Source organism: Haemorhous mexicanus, chromosome 20 (genome assembly GCF_027477595.1).
Source record: "Haemorhous mexicanus isolate bHaeMex1 chromosome 20, bHaeMex1.pri, whole genome shotgun sequence".
Lineage (NCBI taxonomy): Eukaryota > Metazoa > Chordata > Aves > Passeriformes > Fringillidae > Haemorhous > Haemorhous mexicanus.
In genome coordinates, this window is record NC_082360.1 from 8,735,802 (window position 1) to 8,761,833 (window position 26,032).

At 42.5% G+C, this 26,032-nt stretch overlaps 1 protein-coding gene across 6 annotated transcripts in view; it reads left to right on the forward strand.

Annotated features, from left to right (window-relative positions):
* The window catches only part of HELZ (helicase with zinc finger), an 86,149-nt gene extending 66,548 nt beyond the window's left edge, over positions 1–19,601 (forward strand). For all 6 annotated transcript variants that reach the window (XM_059864123.1, XM_059864125.1, XM_059864124.1 and 3 more), the window contains 9 exons: positions 3,498–3,549; positions 4,372–4,565; positions 6,947–7,154; positions 7,640–7,716; positions 7,919–8,495; positions 8,883–9,123; positions 10,278–10,782; positions 13,588–13,840; positions 16,988–19,601. In XM_059864123.1, the coding sequence (XP_059720106.1) occupies positions 3,498–3,549; positions 4,372–4,565; positions 6,947–7,154; positions 7,640–7,716; positions 7,919–8,495; positions 8,883–9,123; positions 10,278–10,782; positions 13,588–13,840; positions 16,988–17,319 (2,439 nt within the window). In that variant the 3' untranslated portion in view covers positions 17,320–19,601. The remainder of the gene's footprint in view (positions 1–3,497; positions 3,550–4,371; positions 4,566–6,946; positions 7,155–7,639; positions 7,717–7,918; positions 8,496–8,882; positions 9,124–10,277; positions 10,783–13,587; positions 13,841–16,987) is intronic.
* The last annotated feature ends 6,431 nt before the right edge of the window (positions 19,602–26,032 follow it).

The window sequence follows — 26,032 nt, forward strand, 5'->3', positions numbered from 1 at the left end:
ATTAAAAATTCAAGGACTGAAGTTATGTAAGATAATTTTTGATGTAATTAAAAAAATGTTGTAAACTGGTTTATTGCATAGATTAGCTCAGTGATAATGTCCTTCAGAAGACCAGATTTCATTAGCATCGAGAGGACAGAAAGATAAAATTACCTCTGAGTGGTAATTTCATCAGCTCTTTTTATACAAGCAGGTGAAGAAGTGATGAAAATACATAGCTTCCTTAGGATGATAAAGAACAACACGAGATTTTAGAGCTTTCTTGGGGAGTGATATATTAGTAATGAATTCTGTTTCAATAATTCTTTGTAGTTTATATCAAAATCATTTGGGTTGTAATTTAATTAAATTGTGTTTAGAGATGGAACTGAAATGCAGGTTGTCAGCTTTGTGATGAACTCAGTGTACAGGAAGGAAGAACTGCACATATTTCCCATAGCTTTGCATTTTTGTTCCAGGCTGTATCATTGACATGAAATTTTTACGACAGGTTTTTTTTAATACAAAGAGGAAAGCCTTCCCTTTGGCAGTCCTTCCCAAAAGGGAGCTTGTAAGGGAGAACATTTGGTTTCTTCATCAAGATGCATGCAGTGCTTTCTGAAACAAACACCAGATTTCTAAAGCTTCTAGTCATGTGTCAAAACACTGGGGCTACAGAAAACCAGAAATTCCAAAATAGTCTTTAAAAGCCACTGCTGTCTCTCATTTTTCATGAGCTCTTCAGTCTTTTCCTTAATAATAGAACAGCATTATTAATACTTTTAGTTTCCTAAATGAAAAAAAAAAAACCTAGAAAATGCTGGTATAGTACATTTAGGAAAAAAAGGGGAGTGAGTGCTCTGGAAAGTGAGAGTCTTGTAAGTAGACAGCTCTGTTTATTTTGCTTTACTTTGTTGGTAAACTAAGCCCTTGTGCTGTTCCAACTGCCAACACTCTATTTTCGTCTTAAGAGCTGAAGTGTTTGAACCACCTGTATCACAATTCTAAATAAAATCTTCCCTCTGAATGCCATTGACAGGTAGTAAGTTTGTGCAGGAGCACCACAGGTAATAATCAAATACTCTGAGAATACAGCTGGGATCAGGGATGCATTTCCCTTTGCTCAAGTTTTAAAAGCAGATGGTTGGTTTTGCTTATTTTAGACATCCTAAGCACAGTATTTAACATTAAAAATGAAGGACTAAAACCTAGTGCTGGTAGGAAAATTTTGTAGCAAAGAAGAATAAGAACAGCTTTCAGTCGTGTTTTGTGGTGAGTTCATGGACATTGTGCAAGTCAGGGCTTGTCTTTCACATGTGCTGAAAAGTGCTTTTGTACAAGCAGCACTCCTTATTCAGCAGAATTGCTCCTGGATTTATGTAGGGGCATTAAAAACCTCTTTGCTGTTTAGATTTTAAAGAAGGGAAAATGTTATAGTCTTGTCTGAGAGGCCAGCAGGCAGCGTGGAGCTGAGGGGGCAGTGCCTTGTCCCGTGTTCCTGTGGCTTGGCCAGGCATGGCAGTGGGAAGGAGGGCTGGAGCTGCATGGGCACAGCCTTTATTGAAGGTGGTGATGTGGAGAGGGAAAGTTTCCAGAACTCAGAGCTTCCCTTGGGGTAGTTCACATAAGGCAAATTAAGCTCTGAGTTTACAACTTTCCTACCTCCCACTCGCTGCCTGCCAGCTTTAGGTCTGGGTTCAGGCACTTAAATCAGGGTGCATTATCACCCCAGACATTTCCTGCAGTCAGGGAGGATCACAGGTCAGGATAAATCTCTGGAGAACTCTCTCTACCCCTGTTTGTTGACTGAAGGGGGACCCAAGGAATGACAAGGCTGTTAGCTGCCTGCACTCACCCAGATCTTGGTCTGGGCTTCCTCTGAGAGCCTTTATGTAATGTGGATTTTTATATTCCAAAGGTGGAGCTGGTTTTTAGAGGAAACTGAGTGCATTTGTGCTCCAGTGTTGTCAGTCACCATCAGTTCTAGGGTAGGCTTAGGTATCCTGGAGATGGGTGGGGACATGAACCTTGGTGTGAAAATCTTTGAGAAATGGTAACAATTGAGTTTCATAAGAGACTGTTACATAGAGACTGTCACTGTTCAAAACTGTGAGGAGAAAAAGAAAAAGGAAAGGCAGCAGCTCCCTTTGCCAACTTCCTGGTGGCCCCAGTTGCTTTTTATTTACCAGTCTGATCCAGGGACATACTGAAGCTCCCAGTACAAACTTAGGTCATTATTTTCTTACAAACTTATGTAAATACGTGGTATTTCAGTTTGAAAAATATGGCACCTATAAAATCCAGGTCTGACAGGGTAGAGCAGAGGTTTGTCAGACTTCTGCACATGCTGCTTGCCTCTGACATTGTAACAGATGCAGAAATGCTGTGTGCTGGCCATGAGTGATTAAGGCTATGGCTCCTCCACATTTTTAGATTGAATCTTTCTCTGGTGAATAAACAAGCTTCCTTTGTTTAAGTGCTGCAATGAAAAGCAATTATTATTTTATTTTTCCATAATTCATTTTTCAAATGAGAGGAAAATTTGGAGACCAGTTCTTTAATCTGGTTTATGCATGAGTCAACATTGTCAAACAACCTGTCTTTGTAGCCTGACTAATTTGCTCAGAGTGCTGGAAAACTGCCTAGACTTATCTCCTGGGCAAGAAAAGTTTTGCAGCATCAAAGCGTTTCTAGATTTATTTTAAATTTCTGAACGTACTTAGGTCCAGATTAAGTAAAGTATTTCTGTGCTGCAAAGGACTTGAGAGCATACTGGCAGTGGAATATGTGCTCACAGTTTATGAATATTAACTAATTAGTTGATGCTACAAACTCGTGAGAAAAGTAGGAGGGATAACTGAGGTCTGTTAGAATCCTTCTCCAGTGTTTCACCAAGGAGGAGCAGTCCCCCCAGCACTGGGGTTCTTTCCTCTCCTCTACTGCACTTCTGGGGAGCAGTCCCAGAGGAGCCACAGCCCAGAAGCTGATAAATGAGATGGGGCAGGGAGGCAATCTCATGGGGCTGGGTGAGAACCTGAGTAAAACTGGGGGCAGCTCCTTTGTCTCCTTTGTCTCCAGCATTCTTGAGCTGGAACCTGGAGCAGAAAATGGATCATGCTTCCACTGAAGCTGCCATGGCAGAGGAGTAATGAGGGTTACATTGGTGCTGGATGCTGCTCCTGAAAGATGTGGGACAGTGGGAAATAAAATGGTGAGAAAAGAAACTCAGAATATCTGCTGTAACTCTCTTTGCATCTGCAAACAGGCCTTGGAGAGGGTTTTCCCAGAGGGAGTTGTAATGACCCCACTGGTTAATTGAATTAGTGGTGTTTTATGTCCAGCTTTGTGAATTCATAGGCAGGTGGTGGAACTGGATGGTTGAATGTGTAGGAATAAACTGTTGGGCTGACTCCTCTCAAACTCAGTTTTATGTTTAATTATCATGTTCACTTGATATAAAAAGCTTTGGTTTGTGCAAGAATGCAAAGATCACTATTATTGGTTTTTTTCCTTTAAAGGGCAAGGTCCATCATCATAACCAGAATGACCATTTCCCACCTGATGGAATTGGTGAGTGCCTCTGCAGTTCCTGGGGAATTCCTGAGCCCACTGAGGCTGACAGTGGTTTGACATACACTGAGAATCTGGTCTCTTCTCTGTTTGAAAGCCATTTACTTGTTGTTTGCATGTGGCAATCAGGTCACAGACTGTTAAGTGGACATTTGATATTTCCAAGGCTCGCCCTTTACAGGTGTTGTGTGCACTTATTTTTAAGTTTTAACACAAACACACTTGTTGGCCTTTAAAAAAAATAGCTGTGTTTGAAATTCATCATGTACAGCCCTGTACCAGGGTATTTGCACTAGAAGGGTTTGGACATTATTTTGCATGCACTGCTTTTGAGGTACTTTGAGGTTAAATTGTGCTGTCATACATCCAGATATTACTGATCATACCTTTGCAAGGTAGCATGCAACAGCTGAATAATTTTGTTATTAATTTGGAAAAGCATTAGTTTAGAGCTTGTATTTCTTGCTAAAGAAAGGAGGGTTGTTTTAGTTTTTGATGCAGAGTTTAACAGCTGCTCTGACTGTCAGACTATTTAATTGGTTTGGGACATTCTTTCATTAATGCACTTACCAGCTACCTGTTTCTCTGTATCTCAACTTGTATTTTCTGCCTCTTCAAATTTTTGAAATGGAATACAGGATTTGATTAATGCTTTCTCTTGGTGTATCAGACCTGTGCTGTTAGAGAGTTGCACGCTTACTTTATCAAGATAGATACTGTTAGGATGAAAAAACAAAGAAATGGTCATCTTCATGTTCTTTTTGTGTATAAATCTTCTTTTTTTGGTATGTATATATCTTTTATTTTTATCTTTATTTTCAGTTCAGCCCAATCCTTCTGTTCTTATTGGAAATCCTATCCGAGCATATACTCCTCCTCCTCCTCCTCTGGGACCTCACCCCAATCTGGGGAAATCTCCAAGTCCTGTTCAAAGGATAGATCCACACACTGGGACAAGTATTCTATATGTACCTGCTGTCTATGGAGGAAATATGGTCATGTCTGTGCCTTTGCCTGTAAGAATTCATTTTCTCTTTCTCCCCCCTCCCCACCTCAGTTATTGTGTGCCCATGAATGTATGGCAAAATCAGATAGTGAATTTCTTGCAGGTTTTTTTCAGCACTCTCAGTCTCTGGGCTTTGCTGGCTTTAGGAGTGGCAGTGCAGAGGAGAACCAGAAAATAAGGACCTGAAAGCTTTGCTCCCCCAAATAACTCCAGGCAGGCTAAAAGCAATTTCATGTTCATGTAATTTGTGTGGTTTAGGCACACCAGAGGAATCTGTCTCATCTGACTTGAGACACCTGCCTCTGAATTATTTGCCAGGTTCAGTTCTTAATCATTGGAGAGACCTCAGTGATTCACACCAAGTTTGTTTCTCTTTATTGGCATCACACAGCCTAAATTACAAGCTTTGGATGTCTGCAGTGCAAGGTGTCTGAAGTGAAGTGATAAGAAAAATAAGCATAATGGGATGTTTTTCCCTTCCAGAACCTCACAGTGAACCAGTTTCCTCTCCAATCCCTTCCCTTAATGACATTTGGGAACAGAATGAAGATCTCTAAGCAGGTCTTTTAGGCTACATTTATGCATGGAATTTTGGATTACAAATAAAACTGTCCCACCAAAATTTGCACACATTAAAGAAGCAGCCTCTGCTTTATTTTTACCCTTCACAGTCAACATATTCCAGGAGGAAAATGCAAGGAAAGAACAAAGGCTGCAGAAGCTGGTGGAGTAGCATGTCTGTGTTGTACACAGCTCCTGAGGACCATGGCAAGGATGTGGAACCACACATGCAGATGTCTTTAATTCCATTCATAATGCTAAATGTTGGAATACAGCTAATTTGGTTTTTTCCAATAATTATGAGTCCTCTGTTGTAATTTGGGTTATGGATGCTGAACAGGGGACTTGCTGTAGTTTCAGATTTGTGTCTTAGATCAGCTGGCAGCTGGAAATCGGTTTTCTGTGCTAGGCCAAGGAATTTTCCTTTTTCCAAGCTTACTAGAAAGCTGCATTTGATGGATAAATTTAAATGCAATGAGAAGGCCAGCATCTGTATCTTTGTCATGCTTGCTCACATTATATTAATATCAAACCAAGGTAATTTAAAAACTCTGTCTTATTGTTCCAAGGTTAATATATTTTTTATGTGTTTCCAATCAAAAGAAATGTAATAAAAACAAGTATTTTGAACTTACCTTCCCTGAGGATGGATTTTTAAATAATTAAGTGGGAAGACTGAGGTACTAATGAGACTGCTTCTTTTGAAAAGAAGCTTGGAGGTGATATGGGGTTGTGCAGATGCAATAGAAGCCTAAAGCTAAAGTTCAAAGTGCACATTTCAAGGGCAAATAGTAATTTAAAAAAAGAATTGGATGAAAGTTGTTACACTTGAAAGAAGCAGGGACTGAAGTAAAATGTGTTTATGTTCGTGGAAGATCAAATGATGTCTTTGTTTAATGCAGTTTCCATACCCAAGGTAAAAGCTGGAGGAGGTTGTCTGCTGCCATCACTAAAGGATGCTTTGGCAGCCTCCGTGCTGGGGATGACTCCCTGCACTCTCCTCTTGTTCACAGATTTCCCTTCTTTTAAGAAATTCCCTACAGGACAAGTTTGAACTCATTTGATGCAGAGCTGTCTTCCTTAGCATTCCTTGTAGGAATAAACTTGAAGCCATTGTAAAAAACCCTGACTTTGTACCTGCTTCCAGGAGGTGGATTTTGCTTTGACTCTGCAGTTCACATGTCCTGTAACACAGACACTTGGGAGTGGGATTCCCTGTCACTGCTCACCTCTGGGCACTCTCTGGGTTCCACCAATGGTCCTGGGAACTTCACTGAGTGTCCTGTGGGTGCAGAGAGGGGCACAGCCCCTCCTGCTGGGGCCCAGAATCCCAGCACTGGGTGCTGCAAGGTCTGGTCCTCACCTTTGAGGCTTCTGGCTTTGTCCCCTCTGAGCCACAGTCCAATGTCTTGTAGCTACCAGGAGAAAGGGCTTTGGATTTGCTTAAACTTGACCCATTTCTATTTTATAGAGCAGGGCTTAATCTGAACTTTAATTAACTACAACTTGTCCATCAGGGTTTTCTCTCTGAACTTTGAAACCACTGAAACAAGAGTGGGTTTTGATAGAAAAATTTTTGCCCAAGGTTCTCCTCAAAAATCTGTGCCCTTGTTTTGCCTGTCCTTAGAGCTCCCCCTTCCCAGCACCAGCTGTAGTTGTGTGTAAGTGTGTCAGGTCATCTAGTGCTTGAAAAACTCTTGTCACTGACCTAACACCAGCGTGTTTGTTATCACTGCCTTTAATTTAATGTACCTTAACGGGTCACATCTCTGTCTTTTCTTCTTTTTTTTTTAATTTTAATTTTTATTTTAATGTTTGTTTACCACACAGGTACCGTGGACGGGGTATCAGGGTAGGTTTGCAGTCGACCCTCGCCTCATTACTCACCAAGCAGCCATGGCATATAACATGAACCTGTTACAGGCACACGGGCGAGGGTCCCCCATCCCCTACGGCCTGGGCCACCACTCCCCCGTTAGCATAGGACAGCAGCAGCTCCCACACCAGGACAAGGAGCAGCACGAACAAACTCGAAATGGTCAGTGCTTGGGATGGCTCTGCAAGCTGCTCTGCTCTGGGGGGGGAGTTTCTGCTTGAAATGGGGTCGGGGAAAGGACTTTTCCTTCATCCATCCTTTCTGTCCTTCGTCCTTTCCTCCCTGCTGGAGGGATCCACAGATGGGGGAAATAACATGGGATTTGCCATTACAAATAGAATAACTGGGATATTGTGAGATTCAGAAGGAATGGGAGGTGGGAAGGGGTGTTGAGGGTGTAATTGTTCCATCTCCCTTCCACAGTACTGCTGATGTTATTTGCAATTAAATTGGAAGAACTACTCAGTGGTTATTAATGAACAAACTGTAGAGATTAAAGGGAAAGTGTTATTTAGGTAGATGATACTAAATGTCTGTGGTGCTGTAAATGCCTTACTAATGAGTCAATTTTCTTGTATCTGGGGTAAAAAAAATCCCTAAAAAAAAATTTTCCTATGGAAACGAAATAATTTTGTAAATATTTTTAGGTAAATGTGAAAACGCTGCTGGACCTGAAATCAGTAAAATTCGAACACCTGAGAAGAAGCCTCTGGAATCCAAGCAGGTGGGTTTCTGTTGTCTGGGTATCTGGTTTGGTTGGTTTGTTTATTTTTTGGGGATTTGGGCATTTCTGTTTGTTTGTTATTTCATACTCTCACTTAATGAATTTGATCATTACGTTTAGTCATTCATTTAGTCAAATAGAAATGTCTTTATTTCGATTTTTTAAACATGAATTCTCCAAACCTTTTACTCTCCTTTTGCAGGTTGATTTAGAAGCAAACCCTCAGCAGAGAAGCCCAGAGTCCCGTTCCAGTGTTGGTTACCCCAATGCTAAATTCCATCGCAAAGACAACCCCACCCCCAGGCAGCTGAACCTGCACCTGACCCCGCCCCACTCCCAGTTCGCAGTTCCCAGCCGCCACTTCCAGCACCTCTCCCAGATCCCGAGGCAGCCGTACCCTCTGCAGCAGCAGCAGCAACAGCAAAACCTCCTAAGCCAACAGCAAAATCACTTGCCTGACCAACCCAACCAAATGCCACCCCAGCAGAGCCAGGTAGTTCAGCAGCATAATCACTTGAATCAGCAGCCTCCACCACCTTCGCAGCTTTCCCCTGCTTTCCAGGCAGGCCCCAGCCAGTCCTTTTTTAATAATCCCATTCCCCACCGACCACATTCTCCTGCTGTAGATGCTGTGATTTCAGAGCAACACCCCCCACCTCTGTTACAAGAAGTCAATAATCCTTTGAGGCCTATTGCACAGCACAACCCAGTTCTGCCAACCCACTTGAACAACTTCATTGAAGAGAATCCATCAGGAATGCCCTTAGGGGACACTTTAGGTAGGTGACTTTTCTTTTTTTAAATTCAGAGTGTGCAATTATAACTACATTGAAGTGAAAATGAAGGAGGTATTTACCTTTTTCAGGCATATTGCTCTGAATTGGGTCATTGTTGGGTTAGTTTCCATAAGTAATGTCATTGAGCATAATTTGCTGCTTGAGGCATGTTTGAATATTCAGCACTTTATTAGCAGATTCATGTTTATATGATTTTCCATATGATTTAAATAACCAGGTTATGCACTGCAATGCAGTTAGTGTATAATAGACCCTGGAATAAACTGTATAAAAAGTATTCTTTCTTTTTTTTCTTTTTTTTTTTTTCTGACATAAAGATCTTTAAAAAGGGGCATTAGATAAAATTTTTTTTTAAAACTATTTTTATAGATCGTATGCATGGAAATGTAGCTTTGGAAACAATAAGGCAGCAACAACAAGCCAGGTTACAGCAATGGAATGAACATAATGCCTATCTCAGTCAAGGCACTATTCCATATCAACACCATCACCATCCTCATCTACCACATCTTCCTCAGCAACCAATTGGATTACATCAACAGCAGCAAGTTAGGGCAAACTGGAAACTTGCCAGTAATACAGAAGATGAAACAGAGGCAACATATTCAAGGTATTTGTTTACTGAGTCATCAGAGCTTGTGTAAAATTGAGCAGTGGGCACCTATCTGTAACACTGTGATCAAGTGCAAGGCACTTAAAGGTATTGCTTTTTGCTGCTGTTATTATGAAGGTTAAAATAGTTGGCAGGCTGACTTACAACTATGCTTTTATTATGTGTTATGCTTTATTCTGTTAGTATATTGGGTAGTAAAGCTGTAGTGGAAAAATATTTTTATGGAGCTTTTCAGTGCTGTATTTATGGAATGAGGAATGGATAGAGAGTAACAACCTTGTGTTTTTATGAAAGAGGTGTCTGAGTGTAGTTAAGGCCTATTTAAGTTGTAAATTCTTCAGTTTGAAGTAGCAGTCTGAGATTTGTGTGCTTGAAAAGAAACAAAACAGTCCCTCCCTAAACACTGCTCCCCAGTGAAACCTGAACTTTTCTTCCTTTTCAAAAGCCTTTGCTTTAAAAGCAGATTTAAAAAAAAATGCTTGTACTTGAGATGGAGCTTTAGGGGGCAAGAAAGGAAGCTGTTGAACATCAACAGAAAAATGGTTCCAGTGGTCATCAACTTTAATCATGTATATTGTAAAGGCTGGATTTTTAAATTGCCTCTGTTTACTGTCATCTCCCACTATGCTTTCTCTTCCATCTGGTTTGTTATAGCCATGGTCAAGCATCTAAATGACCTCTTAGCTGACTCTTTGAAGTGCTGAATTGAATTGACCTTTTGAACAAGTTTAGAAGTACATTGTGCAAGTGAGGGGAGTCCCTGATTGTTCTGGCTTTTGCCTTGACAGGGGTTAAAATTGTCTTTAACTATGTGAACTTTTTACTTTGTGTAGTAAAGCAGGAAATCCTTACCTTTAGTTGTCTCTTAAGAGATAACAAAAAATTGATTCTCTTGAAAAGGAAATCTCAAGAGTTATTAAAACTTTGAGATGATTCAGGTGGGTATTTCATCCAATTAATCCTCTTGTGCCTAAATTCTGATTGCTCAGTCACATCCTTTGAAGTTAGGGTCAGCAAGTGCAAAGATGAGAATATTTAAACTCAGTGTTCTTTTCTCTGAGTTTTCTGTGCCTCAAAAAGAGTGAAATTTCAGCAAAACTTCTTTTTTTTTTTTCCCCTCTTTCCCTGCTGCATTTCTTGTGTCCGTGCAGATTCCAGGACTTGCTCCGGGAGCTGTCGCACCGCGATCCCAGCGAGAGCCGGGACGGCGCTGAAATGCCGCCCCCCCAGTCCAGACTGTTGCAATACAGACAAGTGCAGCCCCGGAGCCCACCAGCACTCCCTTCTCCTTCCTGCAACTCCAACCACTTCCCCAACTTCACTGAGAACAGCAGAGACATTGAACTGCCCACTAACCCAGCATTTCAGCAGCATTTACCCCAAATGTACAACCCCCCTTTCTCAATGCCATCCGAACACATAACCCCGTCTCCCTTGAAATACCTGCAACCTGATGGGTCCTGGACTTATGCTAACCTGCAGCAGAATCACCTCCTGGGGCAGGGCTTTCACTATGGAATACCTCCACTGCCCCACAGGTCGCAGCAAAGCCCTTTTATACAAATCCAGAATCATCAGCACGCAGTCGGTCAGGAGCCATTTCATCCACTCGCATCTCGAGCAGTTTCTGCTTCTTCGCTCCACAGCTTAGAAGAGGTGGGTGTTCTGTCTGCTCTGCACTTCTCCTGTCCTTGTAATAGCAGATTGTGTTGTGAAGTGGTCGTGAATGCAAAACACCTCACACGTTAAAAGCTCACAGTGGGAATTTCTGTGAGGTGGAATTGTTCTCTGCCTCTCTGCTGTTCTCCCTGAGCAGATCCGTGGTTCTTGTTGCTGTAGGTGAAACATTTTCTCTGCTCAATGGGGAGCCTTGGCTTTTGGAACGTTACTCTGAGTTTTCATGGCGTCATTGCTCGGTGTCTGCGTGTCATTTATGTGCAGTGAAAATCAATCACAGCCCAGGTGAAAGCTCTGGTCGGTCAGCTGGGATCACCCAGCCAGCTGACTCAATGTTGAGCTGTGAATGTGCTTGAGTTCCATCTCACAGGAGACCAGAGCTGTAGAGTTGTTCCAAAATGGTCCAAAACCTGATTTCATAATCCCACCCTGCCTGCATTAATTTGGTACACAGCCATCCCATGTACTTTGAGGGCTGTGTGTTGGAAATCAGAGACATCCAGCTGTGCTGCCTGAGGCTGGCTCCAGCACACCCTGCCACACACAGCTGGCTCTGTCCCTCTCCATCTTCTCTTGTCCTGGGCTCTGAGTGGGTGAGCCAGCACACACAGCTAGGACAGGTCATGTTTTGAGCAGGAGGTTTTAATCCCTGTTGGAATCTGGAGTGCTAAGGAGTGTATGATATACAAACACAGAGTATCCTGGAGCCAGGTTGCATTCCAGGAATGTGAGAATTAATATTCTCACTGAGTGCATGTAATCCAATATTTGTACATAAGTGGCTTGTTCTGTGATGCATTTCTGTTAAGGTTTTTACAGAGGCTGGGGAGGGAGCCTTGCTCATTGCTGTCTCACACGATACATATTTAATTTGTTTATCAGCTTCTGAAAACAGAAAATATTTAGTTTATGAGCCTGAGAAAAATAACTAAAATTGAATTTCAGTGCATTTTACAAATTTCTGTCTCACACAGATCCAGAGAGGTTAATGGAGTCCTCAGGCCCAGCCAGAGCTGTAGTAAGGTTTGAGTTTATAGACATTTAGAAATTTGCTGTCTCACTCCATTAAGTCATAGCACCCTGTATAAAATCTAATACTTTGTGACAACAGTTAATGCTGTCAGTACAGCGGGACGTAGGAACAATGGCTTTTCAGCAGTAATAAACCAATAAATATTCCTATAGAGCTTGTGACAGTTCCTGCTATCTGAAGACAAATAGAGTGAGCCTTTATGTAATTAGTGCAAATTCGGTTTAGTTCTCCTTTCTTCTTCCTTTCAAAATATGTGACAGAAATGCCAAATGCAGTAAAAGTGTTTAAAGACAGAGACTTTCTCATCAACTTTCCAAAACTGCTTCTTCAGCTGGTAGGTGGGACTGAAAGCACAAAGAAATCAAAATGGGGTTTTAGGTGTGTTTTTGACAGACAAGGCACTTGTCAGGGCAGATTTCTTGACTTTTGGTATCCTTAATAAACTGTTTCCTCAATCACTACTTAGAAAGCTGTTAATTGACTTGATACTTGAAAGCTTTTGCATGTCTTTAGTCAAACCAGATTTGAACTGCACATCAAAGGGAATACTGGAGTTAGTCTGTGTGGTTCTGTACTTGCAAGTGTCCAGAACTTTGATAAATTCCTGATTGCTTACCAAAGTAGCCCTTCTAAACTCAATGAATATATACTTTTTGGGTTGATTTGGGCAGTAATTTATGAATTTGTTTGTTTGTTTGTTTTGTTGTTGAAGAATTTCCTTAGGGGAGTGGATTGACAGGATATCCAAGTGTTGATCCCTTGATTGTGGCAACAGAAATAAGATATATAATTAGAAGTTTCCTTTCATGCACTTTTTTCTCCTGTCTGTTTTTTGTAGATGATAAAGTAACAATATGGATTCTGCAAGCAAGTAATTCAATGTTTGTTTAGCTAATTTCTTGTGACATTTCATTAGGATTTTTTTCCCCTTTACCAAGTCTAGATTTACCTGTATGACTTTTCTGTTATTGATGCTCTTGTCAGTCAAGTGCAGATGGGTGTAAATACTGTATTTATTGTTAAAAATAAACTGTAATACAACAGACTTGCTTTGAATCTTGAGAAAGCTTAGAGGGCCCTTAAATCTGAACTCTTGAAGCCCACAGGTTAATTGATGGAGCTCCTGCCTTTTTCATCTGCATGATCTACAGGGTTTATGGAAGCAAGTAATTTCTGTGATTTCAGATAAAATTCTCTGCATTATTTCTCCTGAGGGCACTTGCTTCTCCAGAGCATTTGTTTTGTATGTACAAAATCCAGTATACAAATGTATCCTGCTCCCCCAGATCCTGGTGTACAAGTCACTAATTTATCCTTTGGAAAAGGAAAAGCCATTTTTTTCCTGACTGCACTGTAAGAACATTTTTTTTCCTTGCTCTTCTGTGTTTCTGTGCTTGCTTTGCCTCGTCTGTAAATGCTGGGTATCTTCCTCCTCACTGTGTGATCCAACGCCCACGTAGGAGTGTGAGATATAAAGGTTGATAAGAATTAAGAAATCCCAGTTGATGTTCTTTGCACTTCCTTTAAAATTCTGTATTTTGTGTGATCAAAAAATTTTATCAGTGACTGCAGTATGCAACTGACAACTTGAAATGTGTTAGTATTTTGGAAATGCAATGAACTGGGGTTTTTTTGGTAAGACATTTCAGGGAAATATTGAGTGGGAAAATGGTGTTTGGTACATGCAGCTGAATCAAAAGAGCAAAAGGCTATTTTATAGTTTGGTGTTTTTTTTTTCCTTTTGTTCACAGTATGAACCAAGAGGACCAGGCAGGCCGTTGTACCAAAGAAGAATTTCCTCTAGTTCAGTCCAGGCTTGTTCTGAAGAATTAAGCACTCCTCAAGACAGTCTTGGTCAGTGTAAAGAGCTTCAGGACCACAGTAACCAGTCATCATTCAACTACTCCTCCCCTGAGCTGTGGGTGAACTCCTCCTCCTCTGCCCCATACCCAAACATTCCATGCAACGGAGCCAGCAGAGCCGTTCCACCCCGGGAGCTGCTAGGTGGGTACAGCTGCAGCTGCTTCCTTCCCAAAACCAATCTCAGCAAAGATTTTGGAATTATTTGTTGTGTCAGTTGTTATAGGTTTACTTGGAATAATCCCATTTCTTGGTGACATCCTGCTCTTCAGCTATAAAAGCATTGCTGCTTCTTAGTCTTCTCCAAAAGCTCCACTCAACCCAGAAAGTCTCTTACAGTGGCTTCAAGTGCAGCTGAGCTTGTGCTGGAGGGAGCTCAGGTGACTGGTGGGATTTATTTGCAAGATAGATTGATTGTTTCCAGAACCAGTGATATTTTGTGTTGGTATTACAGTCTGAGGGAGCAACACATAAACTGAATTAGTGCTCTCAGCGTTTCTCTGGTAAATTCTGGTACTTCATCAAAGGAGTGACGAGTTTAAATTCTCCCTCACCGTGGAAGAACCTCAGTGGAATGTGGCTTCCCTGGTGGTAGCAGCAGTGCTGATTGATTGAGCAGACAGAAACTAAATTAACTTTTCAGAGATGAAAAAAAGCTGCAAGGAGAGAGCTGGAGCAGTTCTTCTGTTTTCTGTATTTCTTGTGTTTATGAAAAACAATATTACCAGGATAGTGCAGTTTCTTCCCTGTGATTTTGCTTTAAGAATCTTCAGTGGTAATTTAAAAACAAAATTAATAAAAATGCAAACAGTATTCCAGTGTGGATATTAAAACCACTTAATAATGTGGAAAAAATATTTATAAGCTGGTTTTATTGGCCTTAAAAGATTTAATTGCTTTTCACCAAACTTTATAAACGTAAAACATCTTGTAATTTCATAGTAATTCTGAAGTAGGAACATGCAGAGTAGAATGAATGAGAAAAGCTCTTTATATCAGCGACAGCACTCAAGAATTAAATTCCTAATGTGACTTTTAATTTCCAAAATGTGAAAATGTTATTTTGCAAACCCATATTTATGGCAGCATCTTTCATGCTAAGTTCAAAGCTTCAAGCTCAGGGCACCTTTTCAATCTATTTCTATTTTTACTGAAAATCGAGGAGCTGAATGCACAGTATTATGTGGCATTCATCACTGAATTGCTCACACAGAGTTGCTCTCCAAACTCTGTGGTTATCTAAGAGGAGCTCAGGAACTCTGGCATGTTTGGGTTGGGATCAGCCAGTCCCACATTTCTTTGCTTTAATGAAAAGCTTGAAAACCTGTTTGTGAGTGAAGTCCTCAGAGGACAGATGTGTATTTAAAAAGTACCATATACACACATTTGCTGTCAAATACTAAATTCTAAGTGAGAATACCAAGTTCTCACTGGTAACTGCATTTGCAATGAAATGTTTTTTATTGTAGTTAAGCCTGGTTTCTGTTTTGTCAATAAATGTATATGAAACAGAGCCCTGTATCTAATGGTTCATGCAAACACATCTCCATTTTATGGCTGCTGTGGCTTTCCACATTTACAGCTCACTGCCTGTGATCATATTTACAGCCCAAATGTGTTTTATAGAGCTAAGGGTTAATGACCAGTGACTGCTCTGTTCTCATTACTGTTGGTTTTTATCCCTGAAACAAAACCCCATGAGAATGGGAGGCTGTGGAAGTCCTGTCTCTGCTTGAGAGGGAGTGACCCTGACTCCAGACTGTTCAAGGGCTGGTCTCTCCTGCTCACCAGGAGTGGCTGTGGCACCAGTGTTGGATTGGGTCAGGAGGGATTCATGGAGCACAGGCAGAGCTGCTGTCAATTCCTCTGCTTTGTTCTGTGCAGGCACTTCCCAAAATTGCAATTTGAGAGTTTGGTATGCGTTGCTTTTTCTGTTGATAGAAAGAAAATTATTTAAGTTCTTATTCAAGATGTGTATTTCATATTTTTCCTTCTGTTAGACACCTCTACCACACACAACTTTCACCTCTGGCCCTGCTTGTCATTACTTGTCTTCTCTTGAGTGCTGTGGTTATTTTGGGAGGTTTTTTGCTCGTGTTCTGGGTTGTTTGTTTTTTGTTGAATCATACCAACCCTAGCAAAATTGCTTTGCTTGTGTTCTTTCCATACCCATTCTTCTCTAGGTTGGTTTTGGGGTTGTGGGTTTTTTTTTTTTTTTTTTTGTTTGTTTGGTTTTTTGTTGGGTGGTGGGGTTTTTTTGGTGTTTTTTTTGTGGTTTTTTTTGAGTGCTCTATAAAAAGCAGAAGCCTGTGTGTGACCCTTCCAGTGAGAAACTTTATGTTTTTCTGCTTTTGCACTCATTTGGTGGTACATTTTTGTAGATGCACTTTAAAAAAACATTCTATGATTAAAGACTGAAATAATTACAGAATATATCTGTTGCCCAGTTCCTAGACTGTCACAGATAGAACATGGAGCTGTGTTTCTGTGTAGTGTCTCTCTGGCTGTGCAAGACAGCAGAATTCTCCAGACAAAAGTAAGGGACCTCATTAGGATTCAGGAAATTCATTTGAAAGCAGTTTTATACCTATGGTTTAAAGCACCATTTTTTCTGATAGTTACAGGAGTTGTTAAATGTGGAGCAAGAACATATCAATTAGCAAGAATGCATTCAGCCTGAAATACCAATAATTAGTTGGTTGGCATTCAGGACTCTGAATTGCTGTTGGAGAATGAATTATATATGGTGCTGTAAATTTTAATTTTAGCCTATTAAGCTGTAAAGCAAGAAGAATGAAATACTCTTTGTGCTGTCTCAGTGGATAAAGTGCTTAAATTAGAGTAGATCCCATTGGGAAGCAGCTTCCCTTCAGTGCACCCGCAGAATCTGCTGTGTGGAATTGCAGGTTTGGGGTTGCAGCTGTAGGGTACAAACACGTGGGGGATGTGCTTGGTAATGGCAGTCTGGTGCTGCTGCACGCTCCCAGATTTGGGAGTGAACTTAGATCCCTTCTAGGCCAGGCTGGATGGGGCTTGGAGCAGGCTGCTCTGGTGGGAGGTGCCTGTGGCCGGGGATGGAGCAGGATGAGCTTTAAGATCCCTTCCAGCCCAGCCCATGCTGGGATTGTGTCGTTCTGTGAACTCCATTTTCAGAGTGACTAAACACAGCAGATGGGTGCTGTGGGAGGAGGTTACCAGAGGGGTGGTGGCAGCTCTGCCTTTGGGCTTGCTGCAGGTGCATTGGCTGAGTCAGAGCCGTTCTTTGCTCCAACTCCCGTTTCTCCTTCGCAGCTCCCCCGAAGGCGGCCAAGCCCCCGGAGGAACACCTGAAGGCTGAGAACGTCCAGCTCTCCAACTCCTTCAACTACAACATGCTCCAGCATCTGGGCCAGTTCCCCCCTCTGATGCCCAACAAGCAGCTGGTGGAGTCCAACAGCAGCAGCCCCCAGCCCTCGGGCGGCACCAAACCCGTCATGTCCTACGCCAGCGCTCTGCGGGCTCCCCCCAAGCCCAAACCTCCTCCTGAGCAGACAAAAAAGAACAGCGACCCCCTGTCCTTGTTTCAGGAACTTAGCCTAGGTAGTTCATCAGGTAGCAATGGCTTTTACTCCTATTTTAAATAATCAGATTATTTTTTTTAGAGAGAATTTAATTTTTATTTGTGCTGGTAGATCTAAGATAGTTGGGGCTTCACCTGTAGTTGCAAATATTCCCTTTGTTTATATTGGTAAATATATCCTCACTTAATTGCTTTGCTGCTAGATTTGCAACTAATTTTTTTTTTTTTAATTATATTCCATTATTTTGCATTTTTTGATGTGGGTCGGGTTTTTGGAAGCTTTTCTGTAGGAAGACACACACGTGTTATTTTTTAATTTGTGTAATGTTAATGATATGTTGCATTAAACTAGCAGCTGAGAGATTACCTGTACACTTGAAAAAAGGAAAAAAAAAAAGGAAAAAGAAAAAAAAAAGGAAAAAAAAAGTTTGTCTAAATTGTATTTAAGAAGATTGTAAGTAGCATTTACATTTATTCAATAACATTAGCATACTATGCTGGGTTTCTGTACCAGAAATGGCCAGTTAATGTAAAAATGTATGTTATTTCTGCTTAAATTCATTTAATTTTTTTTTTTTTTAATAAAGGTGCAGCATCTTCTAAATAATTTCAGTTTTATCAGCTTTTTTGTGAAGGGATGCTGCATTCTCAGACTTTTATAGTTTTAGATTCTGTATGATGTGGTATTGTATTTTCCATCCACTGTAGGGTAAAGTAAAGGCATTCTTTGCAGACACCTATGCCATTGTTTGGAAACATTCAGATAAAAGTATTGGTATACTTTAAAAAAATAATAAAAAAATAGAAAAAAGAAGAAAAAAATTAACAAAAAACCCAAAAAAACTCTACATTTTATTTTTGGACAAGCTAATAATGTAAGCTTGTTTGAAAAGTTAATTTGATAGGTTTTTTAAATGAATCATGAAGCTGAAAATAAATTTTTAGGTATGTTGGTGCTTAGTAGATTTAATAACTATTTTAAAAAAAATGCGTGAATTTAGTAAAATACTTTTTTGTTTGTTTGTTTAATTTTTTTTCCACTATGCATGTGTAAATGTTTGTAATCTGGCTTTTTCCTCCCCTCTTCTCCAGTGGTATAAAGAATTGTGCCGCTTTAATTTTTTTTTTTTTTCCGGTAAAACTTTTGGTACATTATTTGATGTTTACATTAAAATGTGACATTATACAAGGAAATTCAGATATTTTGCTAACTGTTTTGTTTGAGGAACATCATTAAAGAAGAGATTTAATGTTTGTCAAAGCTGTATCCAAATTAATCTAAATCTTCTGGGGATCAGAGTGGTTACCAGGTTATTTATCTCTGTGAACCTGGCCCTTAAGGAATCCAGTCTGAAAAATTAATTATGGGATATTAAAAAAAATTAAAGAAACAAATGTGAATGAAACTTCAGAAGATAAAAATCTTTGTGGATAAAGATTTCTGGTCTTGCACACTGTCCCTGCTTTGTGGCTGGGGAACTCCATAGGGGGGTTGTAGAGTTTTTTCCTTTATTTCTCCTTAATCTTCCTTTTTACACTTGAAGTAACTTTAAATCTGGGAACTGGTTTACAGGGATGAGCTGGGTGTAGTTCAGAATTCCTCCACTTATTACCTGTGAGAGTTGACATTTTAGAGCTGTGAGAGGGTGATTTCAGATTTTTACAGCTGTCCATGGGACACCTTACTGGGGAGCAGTGGCTCTGCTCTGTTCAATCAGATTTTTGCTCTAATTACAATCAATCAGGTTCATTTTATTTTGAATTTGACTTCATGTGTTAAGACAAGGGTCATTATGTAATGGGGTTGATTTAAACTGAGTACACTGCAGAGGTTTGCATATAAATTTTTTATTATAAATCATTGCTGGGTTATGATTCAGAAACTTATCTGAAAACTTTTTTCCTTCTTTTTGCTGTAAAGCAAAGCTCATGTAACTCCTTAATTTATTTCCTAATGTTATACCAAACAAACAATGCTGGGGAGGGGACAGCCCCTGCCAAGTTCTGCTCAGCACTTCAGCACAGGGCACGGAACCCAGACGACCCAAAAACGAGGAGAGGCCAAATTCTGCAACCTTGAATCAAGCAAAGCTGCTGTTCAATGGGTTTTTGCCAAGCTGCTGGCTGCAGGAATGGGAAATTCACTGGCAGAGCTGAGGTGGGATCCAGTGGAGGGAGGAACAGGACTGGCAGAGCAGAGATGGATCCAAAGCACTTCACGTCCCCAAGTCAGCATTTTGTAATTTCAGGGGTTTCAAAGTCACTCAGTTCTATGGAGCAGCCTTTTGATTCTGTTCACCATTTAATATTGAATATTAAACTAATAAACATCACTTGTTAATTTACTGTTATCTGTCAATCAGTTAAGGGGGAGATGGTTGCATCTCACCACATTTTATTCTGTTTTACACTGGTATTTTATCTACACTGAAAATATAACAGATAAAATCCCATTTTCTCTCTGATTTAGAATTTCAGTTCTTTGACTTTATGAAGACCCCAGCTGGTTTTGGTGCTAAATTTTCATAAGTGCTCTCACCCAGGATTTTGAGGATGATATGATAGAGATGATCTGACTTAACAGCTTTGGCATGAATCATTTGGATTTCTTAGAGTTAGTTTTTTTCCAAAAGATTATATTTTTTTGAAATGTCTTGTCTGGCTATTTTATGTCACACATACAGCCCTGAGTGAGATCTTTGGTTTTTGGAGCAAATTGTCCAATGTTTATTGAAGTCATGTTTAGAAAACCCCAAAACTGTATTTCCAACTCTCCTAGGGCTTCAGTCAAACTCCTATTAAAATGAAATTAAGCCTTACAGATGGCTCAGTGGGCACTGCTCAGGCTGCACTGTAAATATGGACCTGTTGCAACTACAGGGAAAATTCAAAATGGAGTTTGTGTGAATTATCTCAGTTTGGGGGAAGTGAGTGGAGGCTGGGGCACCCACTGGCTATTTGGCCAAATAGCCAGTGGGTTTTTTTATGTTTCTGTTAGTGCCAAATCCCGTGTTCCTTGTCCAGGAATAACCCCCCCATTGTTGTCTGTGGAAAATTTAAATGACAGATCTAAATTTAGTAAGCATGTATTTGATATCCAGAATAATTCCAGTTTTTGATGAGAAAAATCTGGATGCCTCACGGGAAGTTGTCAGTGTAGTAATAAGAACTAATGAAGAATGAAGGGAAAGACTTAAAAAATATATATATTTGGATTCTAAAAAATTTTTTTTACAATTCAGTTAGAGCCTCCACCTTTTGAAAAGCCACTTAGTGAATGCAGCTGGCATGTTTTTCTGTGTGTAGTTGAGGACTGACTTCTTATGAAACCGTGAGCTTTCCCCTTGGCCATCCTAGGTCAGGAGCAGCTGGAGGTGATGCTGCTCTGTAGCGAGCTCAGCCTGACCTGGAGCTGCATTCTGGGGTGACATTCCCACCTCCTGATGCTGCAGGACCTGCCCCTGTCCTGGCTCACCTGGGTTGTGCTGTGGGACGTGGCTGTGCTTGTCCCCAGGCTGGGTTGTCCTGGCCCTGGTCCTGCAGCTGCCTGTCCTGAAGGACCCGGCAGGCTCGGGCAGAGGTTTTGGGGCATCCCTGTCCCTCTTTGTCAGTGCTCTGGCTGCTGGGGGCCCTCCACGGCGTGCTGGTGTCCTCTGAAACACCCTGCAGGGCACTGGGTGTCCCCAGGATGGCTTCAGTGTGTCTCAGGTGTCTCAGCAGTGCCAGGTCCTCAGAGCCCAGAGTGGGTTGCAGGGACAATTCCCCTCCATCCCCCTTTGTGCTCACGTGGCAGCTTTCAGTGTTTCCACAAGGCAGCTCATAAATTGCTGTTTGGCATAAAGCTGGCTGCTTAGAACCAAGGCCCCAGCATCCATATTTTCTCCTGGAGGTTGTCATCTAATACAGTTTGTTCTGGATTTTTAATTGCATGGGCTGTGGTGTTGCTGACCCTTTGCAGGATGTGAGTCCTGCCACTGACTGCGAACCCTGCGAGTGCCATTCCCTCTTTGATTAATTAATGTTTTGTTCCCAGATTTGTCAAGTTCAGCTGGTTTTTTTTGCAGAGATCGTGCTCCATAAGCAATTCTTTTGCTATGTTTGTAGTACCTCAGTGCTATAAGTAGCACCAAGAGCAGTGTTTGACCACTCCAGATTTTCTTTTTAGACTGAGCTAAGCCCTATCAGAACCTGCACATTTCCAGGGCAGCGAGCCCGCGATGCTTCACGCTCTGCCCATATCATCCTTCAACTCATTTGTTTTGTTAGTTTTTAAAGGTTCTAGTTTTCCTAGAAAAACTGCAGACAATTAACTTGTCAAGACAGATGGTGATGATCTATGGTGCCTATAAAAATTTGCACATCGTATTCCTTGACATGAAATATGGGCTATTTCTGTTGGTGTAGCAATACTTGCGCCAGTCTCTTTTTGCTGGCTGTGTCAGGGAGCAAGGGCTGAATCCTTCTGAATTTATTTTTTTCTTTCATTCAAGAGAAGTAAAAGGATTTGCAGCAGCAGCAGCAATGGAAATGTCAGTTCGGTGTGGGGGTTTTTTGGCAACTTTAGCTGAGAAATGTTGAGGAGTTTTTACCTCATTAAGGATTAATAGATGCTTCTGACAAATTACAGAAGGCTTAGTGATATGAATTATCCAAGGCTGGTTAAAAGATGTTGTCAGTCCCTTTTCCAGAAGACTTGGCTTCCTGCTGCAGGGTAAATACCTCAACAAGACCAGCTGTAAAGCCACTGAGGTGCTCCCAGTGAGACTGGTGATAACTGGGCACAAAGCTGAGCCACAGCCTGGGGTGCAGCCTTGCCAAACAGAATTGTGCTGCTGGTTCTGTTACGTAGAAAGTAGTCCAGAAATCCGAGTTTATTCCCTTCTCTGCATTTCTTTGAAGAAAGCAGCAAAGCAGCTCAGTGTCTGATGCAGAGTGGGCATGTGTGATGTCTGCATGCCTTGAATTTATGTTCAATAGCTTCACTGGAGCCCGAGCATTGATCAAGTGTGACAAAGCAACGACAATCTCATCCTCTACTTCAGTCAAAACAAAGATGTGACGCTCTTTTCTTGTCCCTTGGTGACAATGGAAAGGGGAAATAATTGGAATGGATGCTTTTAGAGCAGGTCCCACTGCTGTGTGTGTTTTATAGTACAGAGCAGCCTGATGCTCCTGTAGTTAAGTTCTAAAGTAAGGCAGTGTTCCGAGGGGCACTGTCCCACTGTGGACAGAGGAAGCTCGTTTTAAATTAAGTTTAGGCTAAGGTTTGTTCTCTAACAGGTTCTGACTGTGGTCAGCTTCCTGGCATGTGAATGCCCAGCTGCAGCTCTGGACAGAGCCCAGGGGCTACCTGTGAATCCCCAGGGCTGGCAGTGCTGCAAACTTTGCCTGACACTCCTGTATCAGGTGTGCTCCTCAAGAGCTGTCAGGCCCAGGTGAGAAAGTGTCCCTCTGCAGCAGGGCCAGGGATCTCATTGGAGGGGGGAAAATTCCCAGATCTTTAGGGCTTCCTGGAAATCATTCCCACAGCTGTCAGTGGGAGGAGGAAAAGGTGATGGCCGCAAGGAAGTCACAGATGGAAAGGCATCAGTGGAAAAACTAAGTTAGTAAATACCTTTGGCTTTGCAAATAGTTTGATCAGGGTGATCAAACACCTGAGCGTCCTGCATGTGCTGGCTCTTTCTAGGTTTGGACTAAAGGAGGAGTAGAGGTGTGTGCCAGGATTTCTGGGTGAAATCCTCTCTCATGCACCCATCTGTGCTGCCTTGAGTGCTGAGCTCTTCTCCCCCCACCCGCTGGTGCTGGGCTGTGCCTGCAGAACCTCGTTGCAGATGAAGGGTGTTCAAGAGCTCAGCTTGCTGCTAAACAGGCAGTTTTCTTCTTCAGGGTTGCTTGTCTGACACCTTTTCTGCACATTAAATTCACACAGCACAGCATTTAAAAACAAGGGAAGCAGATTCTCTCCACGCCTCACAGCAAATCTTACATAAACAAAAACCTTCTCGTCTTCTGTTGCGTTGACTGTGGTTTAACACTTGGGCTTTGGCAGAGTGGAGCAGCCCCAATCTCAGCACTGTGGCTTGGGCAGTGCCCTGGGGCACCTCTCTGTGGCTCCCTGAGGAGGGGACAGGCACTGCTCTTGGATTAGGGAATGGCAAATGTCCAAGGGGGCCCGTGACTGAAGGTATCCCTGGGTCTGGTAGTGGCTGGGTCATCGTTCAAGATTTCCTGGTGGCTGGTGGTTGTTCCTTGTTCTGCAAATTGATTTGCCTCTCTCTCTCTCTCTCTCTCTCTCTCTCTCTCTCTCTCTCTGGTGCCCATTTCCCACTTGGTTCTTTGGCTGTGTCCCAAACCCAGGAGTGCTTCTGTTGGATGTGTAGCAGCTGGGTTCCCATCCCTCTGTCTCTGGTGACTCCCTGCTGGTGAGGACATTTCCTTCACGTTATCATGGTACATTCCTGAGGTTCTGGTGGCTCTTCCCTGCTGTTTGCTCAGCTGAGAGAATGAAAACTGAAACTGGTTACAGCTCCCCCTCCAACATTATATTCCTTTTCCTTTATGAAGGCCAATTACTTTTATTAACTCTCTTAAAACACATTATCAGTTCTGGCAGAACAAACCTGCTGCAGGAGCAGAGCCCTTCCCACGGTGAATACCAATGACTGATTTAATGGATGGGTCCCTCTTCAGCAGTTCTTAATATCTGGAAGAAGAAAATGAAGTTATGCATGTGCTTCTCAGTCTAGCAGGGACCATACAGAGCAGGGAATGATCACAAAGCTTAGCCTGGAGCAGAAAGAGAATAAAACTCAGTGAGTCTTAAGGGCTTTAGGAGGCATCTGGTTGAGCTGCCTGAGCTCTGGCTGTGGGTGTAGGATCTCAATGCTGTGAGCTGTGTGTTTTCTCTGCCTCATGAGTAAAGTGATCCCAGAGAGGCTGTAAAACCTTGGATCCAGGCCAAAGCCCAGCACTTACCAGGAATCTTTCCACTGCCCTCACTGGAGCTTGGATGAGGCGGATCAGGAGTGTGCAGGAGATGGGTGAGACCTTGCAGGATGTTTGTCTGAAATGTGAATATCTTGCTCTTGAATATCAGGAAGGGGACTGAGAGCATCTTGGCTGGGTGAAAAGTTGGCCCATCAGGATGAGAACCCACCTCTGCTTTCTCCCAGCAGAGGTGTTGAAAGAGAGGGATGGCACTTGAGAAAAGGGGTGGATGAGTGAAGGGCTTCCCCAGGACACAGGACCTGCCACTGCTCTCTGTGGGGTGAGGAACTCAGGCCCTGTCCCCAAACCTTGCTTATCTCAACCCATGGCATGTCTGAGGTGATGAGGATGATGATGATGATGATGGCTGAGCTAGGAATACTGTTGTTCCTGCCAGCTACTCTGCTTGGATTAATCTTTGCTGTGTGGTTTGGATGTCCCAACCCAAGGTCAGCCACCCTGGTGGTCACACTGACCACTTTCCTTTCTGTTGTTGCTTGTAAAGGTTGTCCCTAGGAACTAGCCTCTGTTTTCCTGAACAATGAAAATGCAAATTCAGGATGTCAGCTCTGTACCCAAAAATAAGATCTCAGAACCATTTAGCATTTCAGAGTGGTTCTGTGACAACGTGAAGACTTGCAGTTGTCTCTCATGATGAGAGACAGGCAGAGCTCCTCAGCTCACACTCAGATCTGAGCACCAACGAGTGCTTCATCCCAAAACTTTATAATATATGTGTTATTTGTACTGCTTTTCAACTTCAAAGAGCTTGGAAAACATTAATGCAATTTCACAAAAGGCTTCTGTTCTCACTGCCACTCTGCTGATGGGGAAAATGGAGATGAGCCTGAGTCTGGCTGGGGCTGCTGGGGCTGAGCCCACCCCGATGGTGGGGCCAAGGGCAGCCCCTCCAGCCAGCACAGGATTGCTGGGGAATTTCAGACCTCTTCAAATTGACCAGAGGTTTTTCTATTCGGAATTTTGGTTTTTTTAGGATTATGGACATCTAAACAAAGAGGGAAGAGTACTTCAGTTCCCCTTACTCCTGATTTTTAAATTCCCAGGTGGAAAGAGTTCGCTGTAAGCCATGTGCTTTTTACTGCTTGGGGGAAAATCCTGAGCAGATTCTGAAAATTGAACTGTAAAAAAAAAGAAGAAGAAAAGAAGAAACACCCCCCTCCTCTTGGTGCTGGGGAACCGTGAGGGTGAAAAGGGCTTGGCTGGAGGGGCTGGGTGAGGGTAGGGGCTGGGGGACCCCCAGTGCTGCTGATGGTTGGATTGGGGGACCCCCAGCCCGCAGAGTGCTTCAGGCAGCTGTGGCAGAGCCCTGCAGGCTCTCAGCAGCAAAGCAGCGCCCGCAGCATCCCCAGCGCTGCCCGGGCTCTGATTCTGCAGCAGCAGCAGCAGCAGCAGCAGCAGCAGCAGCAGCAGCAGCAGCAGCAGCAGCAGCAGCAGCAGCAGCAGCAGCAGCAGCAGCAGCAGCAGCAGCAGCAGCAGCAGCAGCAGCAGCAGCAGCAGCGAGGCACCGGCGGCGCTCCCAGGGCTGCCGCTCCCGGCTCCTGCAGGCACAATCCTTTCCCTCTCGGCAGCTCTTCTGAAGGATTCCTCCTGAGATGTAGCTTGGGGTACACACGTGCAGTGAGCAAGGCTGGCTGCTCTTAAGAAGCTCTTTCACGGGGAGGAAACGAGAGCTCTGTGCAACAAACAGCACCCAGCACACCACCCAGACCTGGCAGAATCTGATGGGGCAAGTGACTCATCCCCCAAAATAATTTCCCAGAAAATCATGC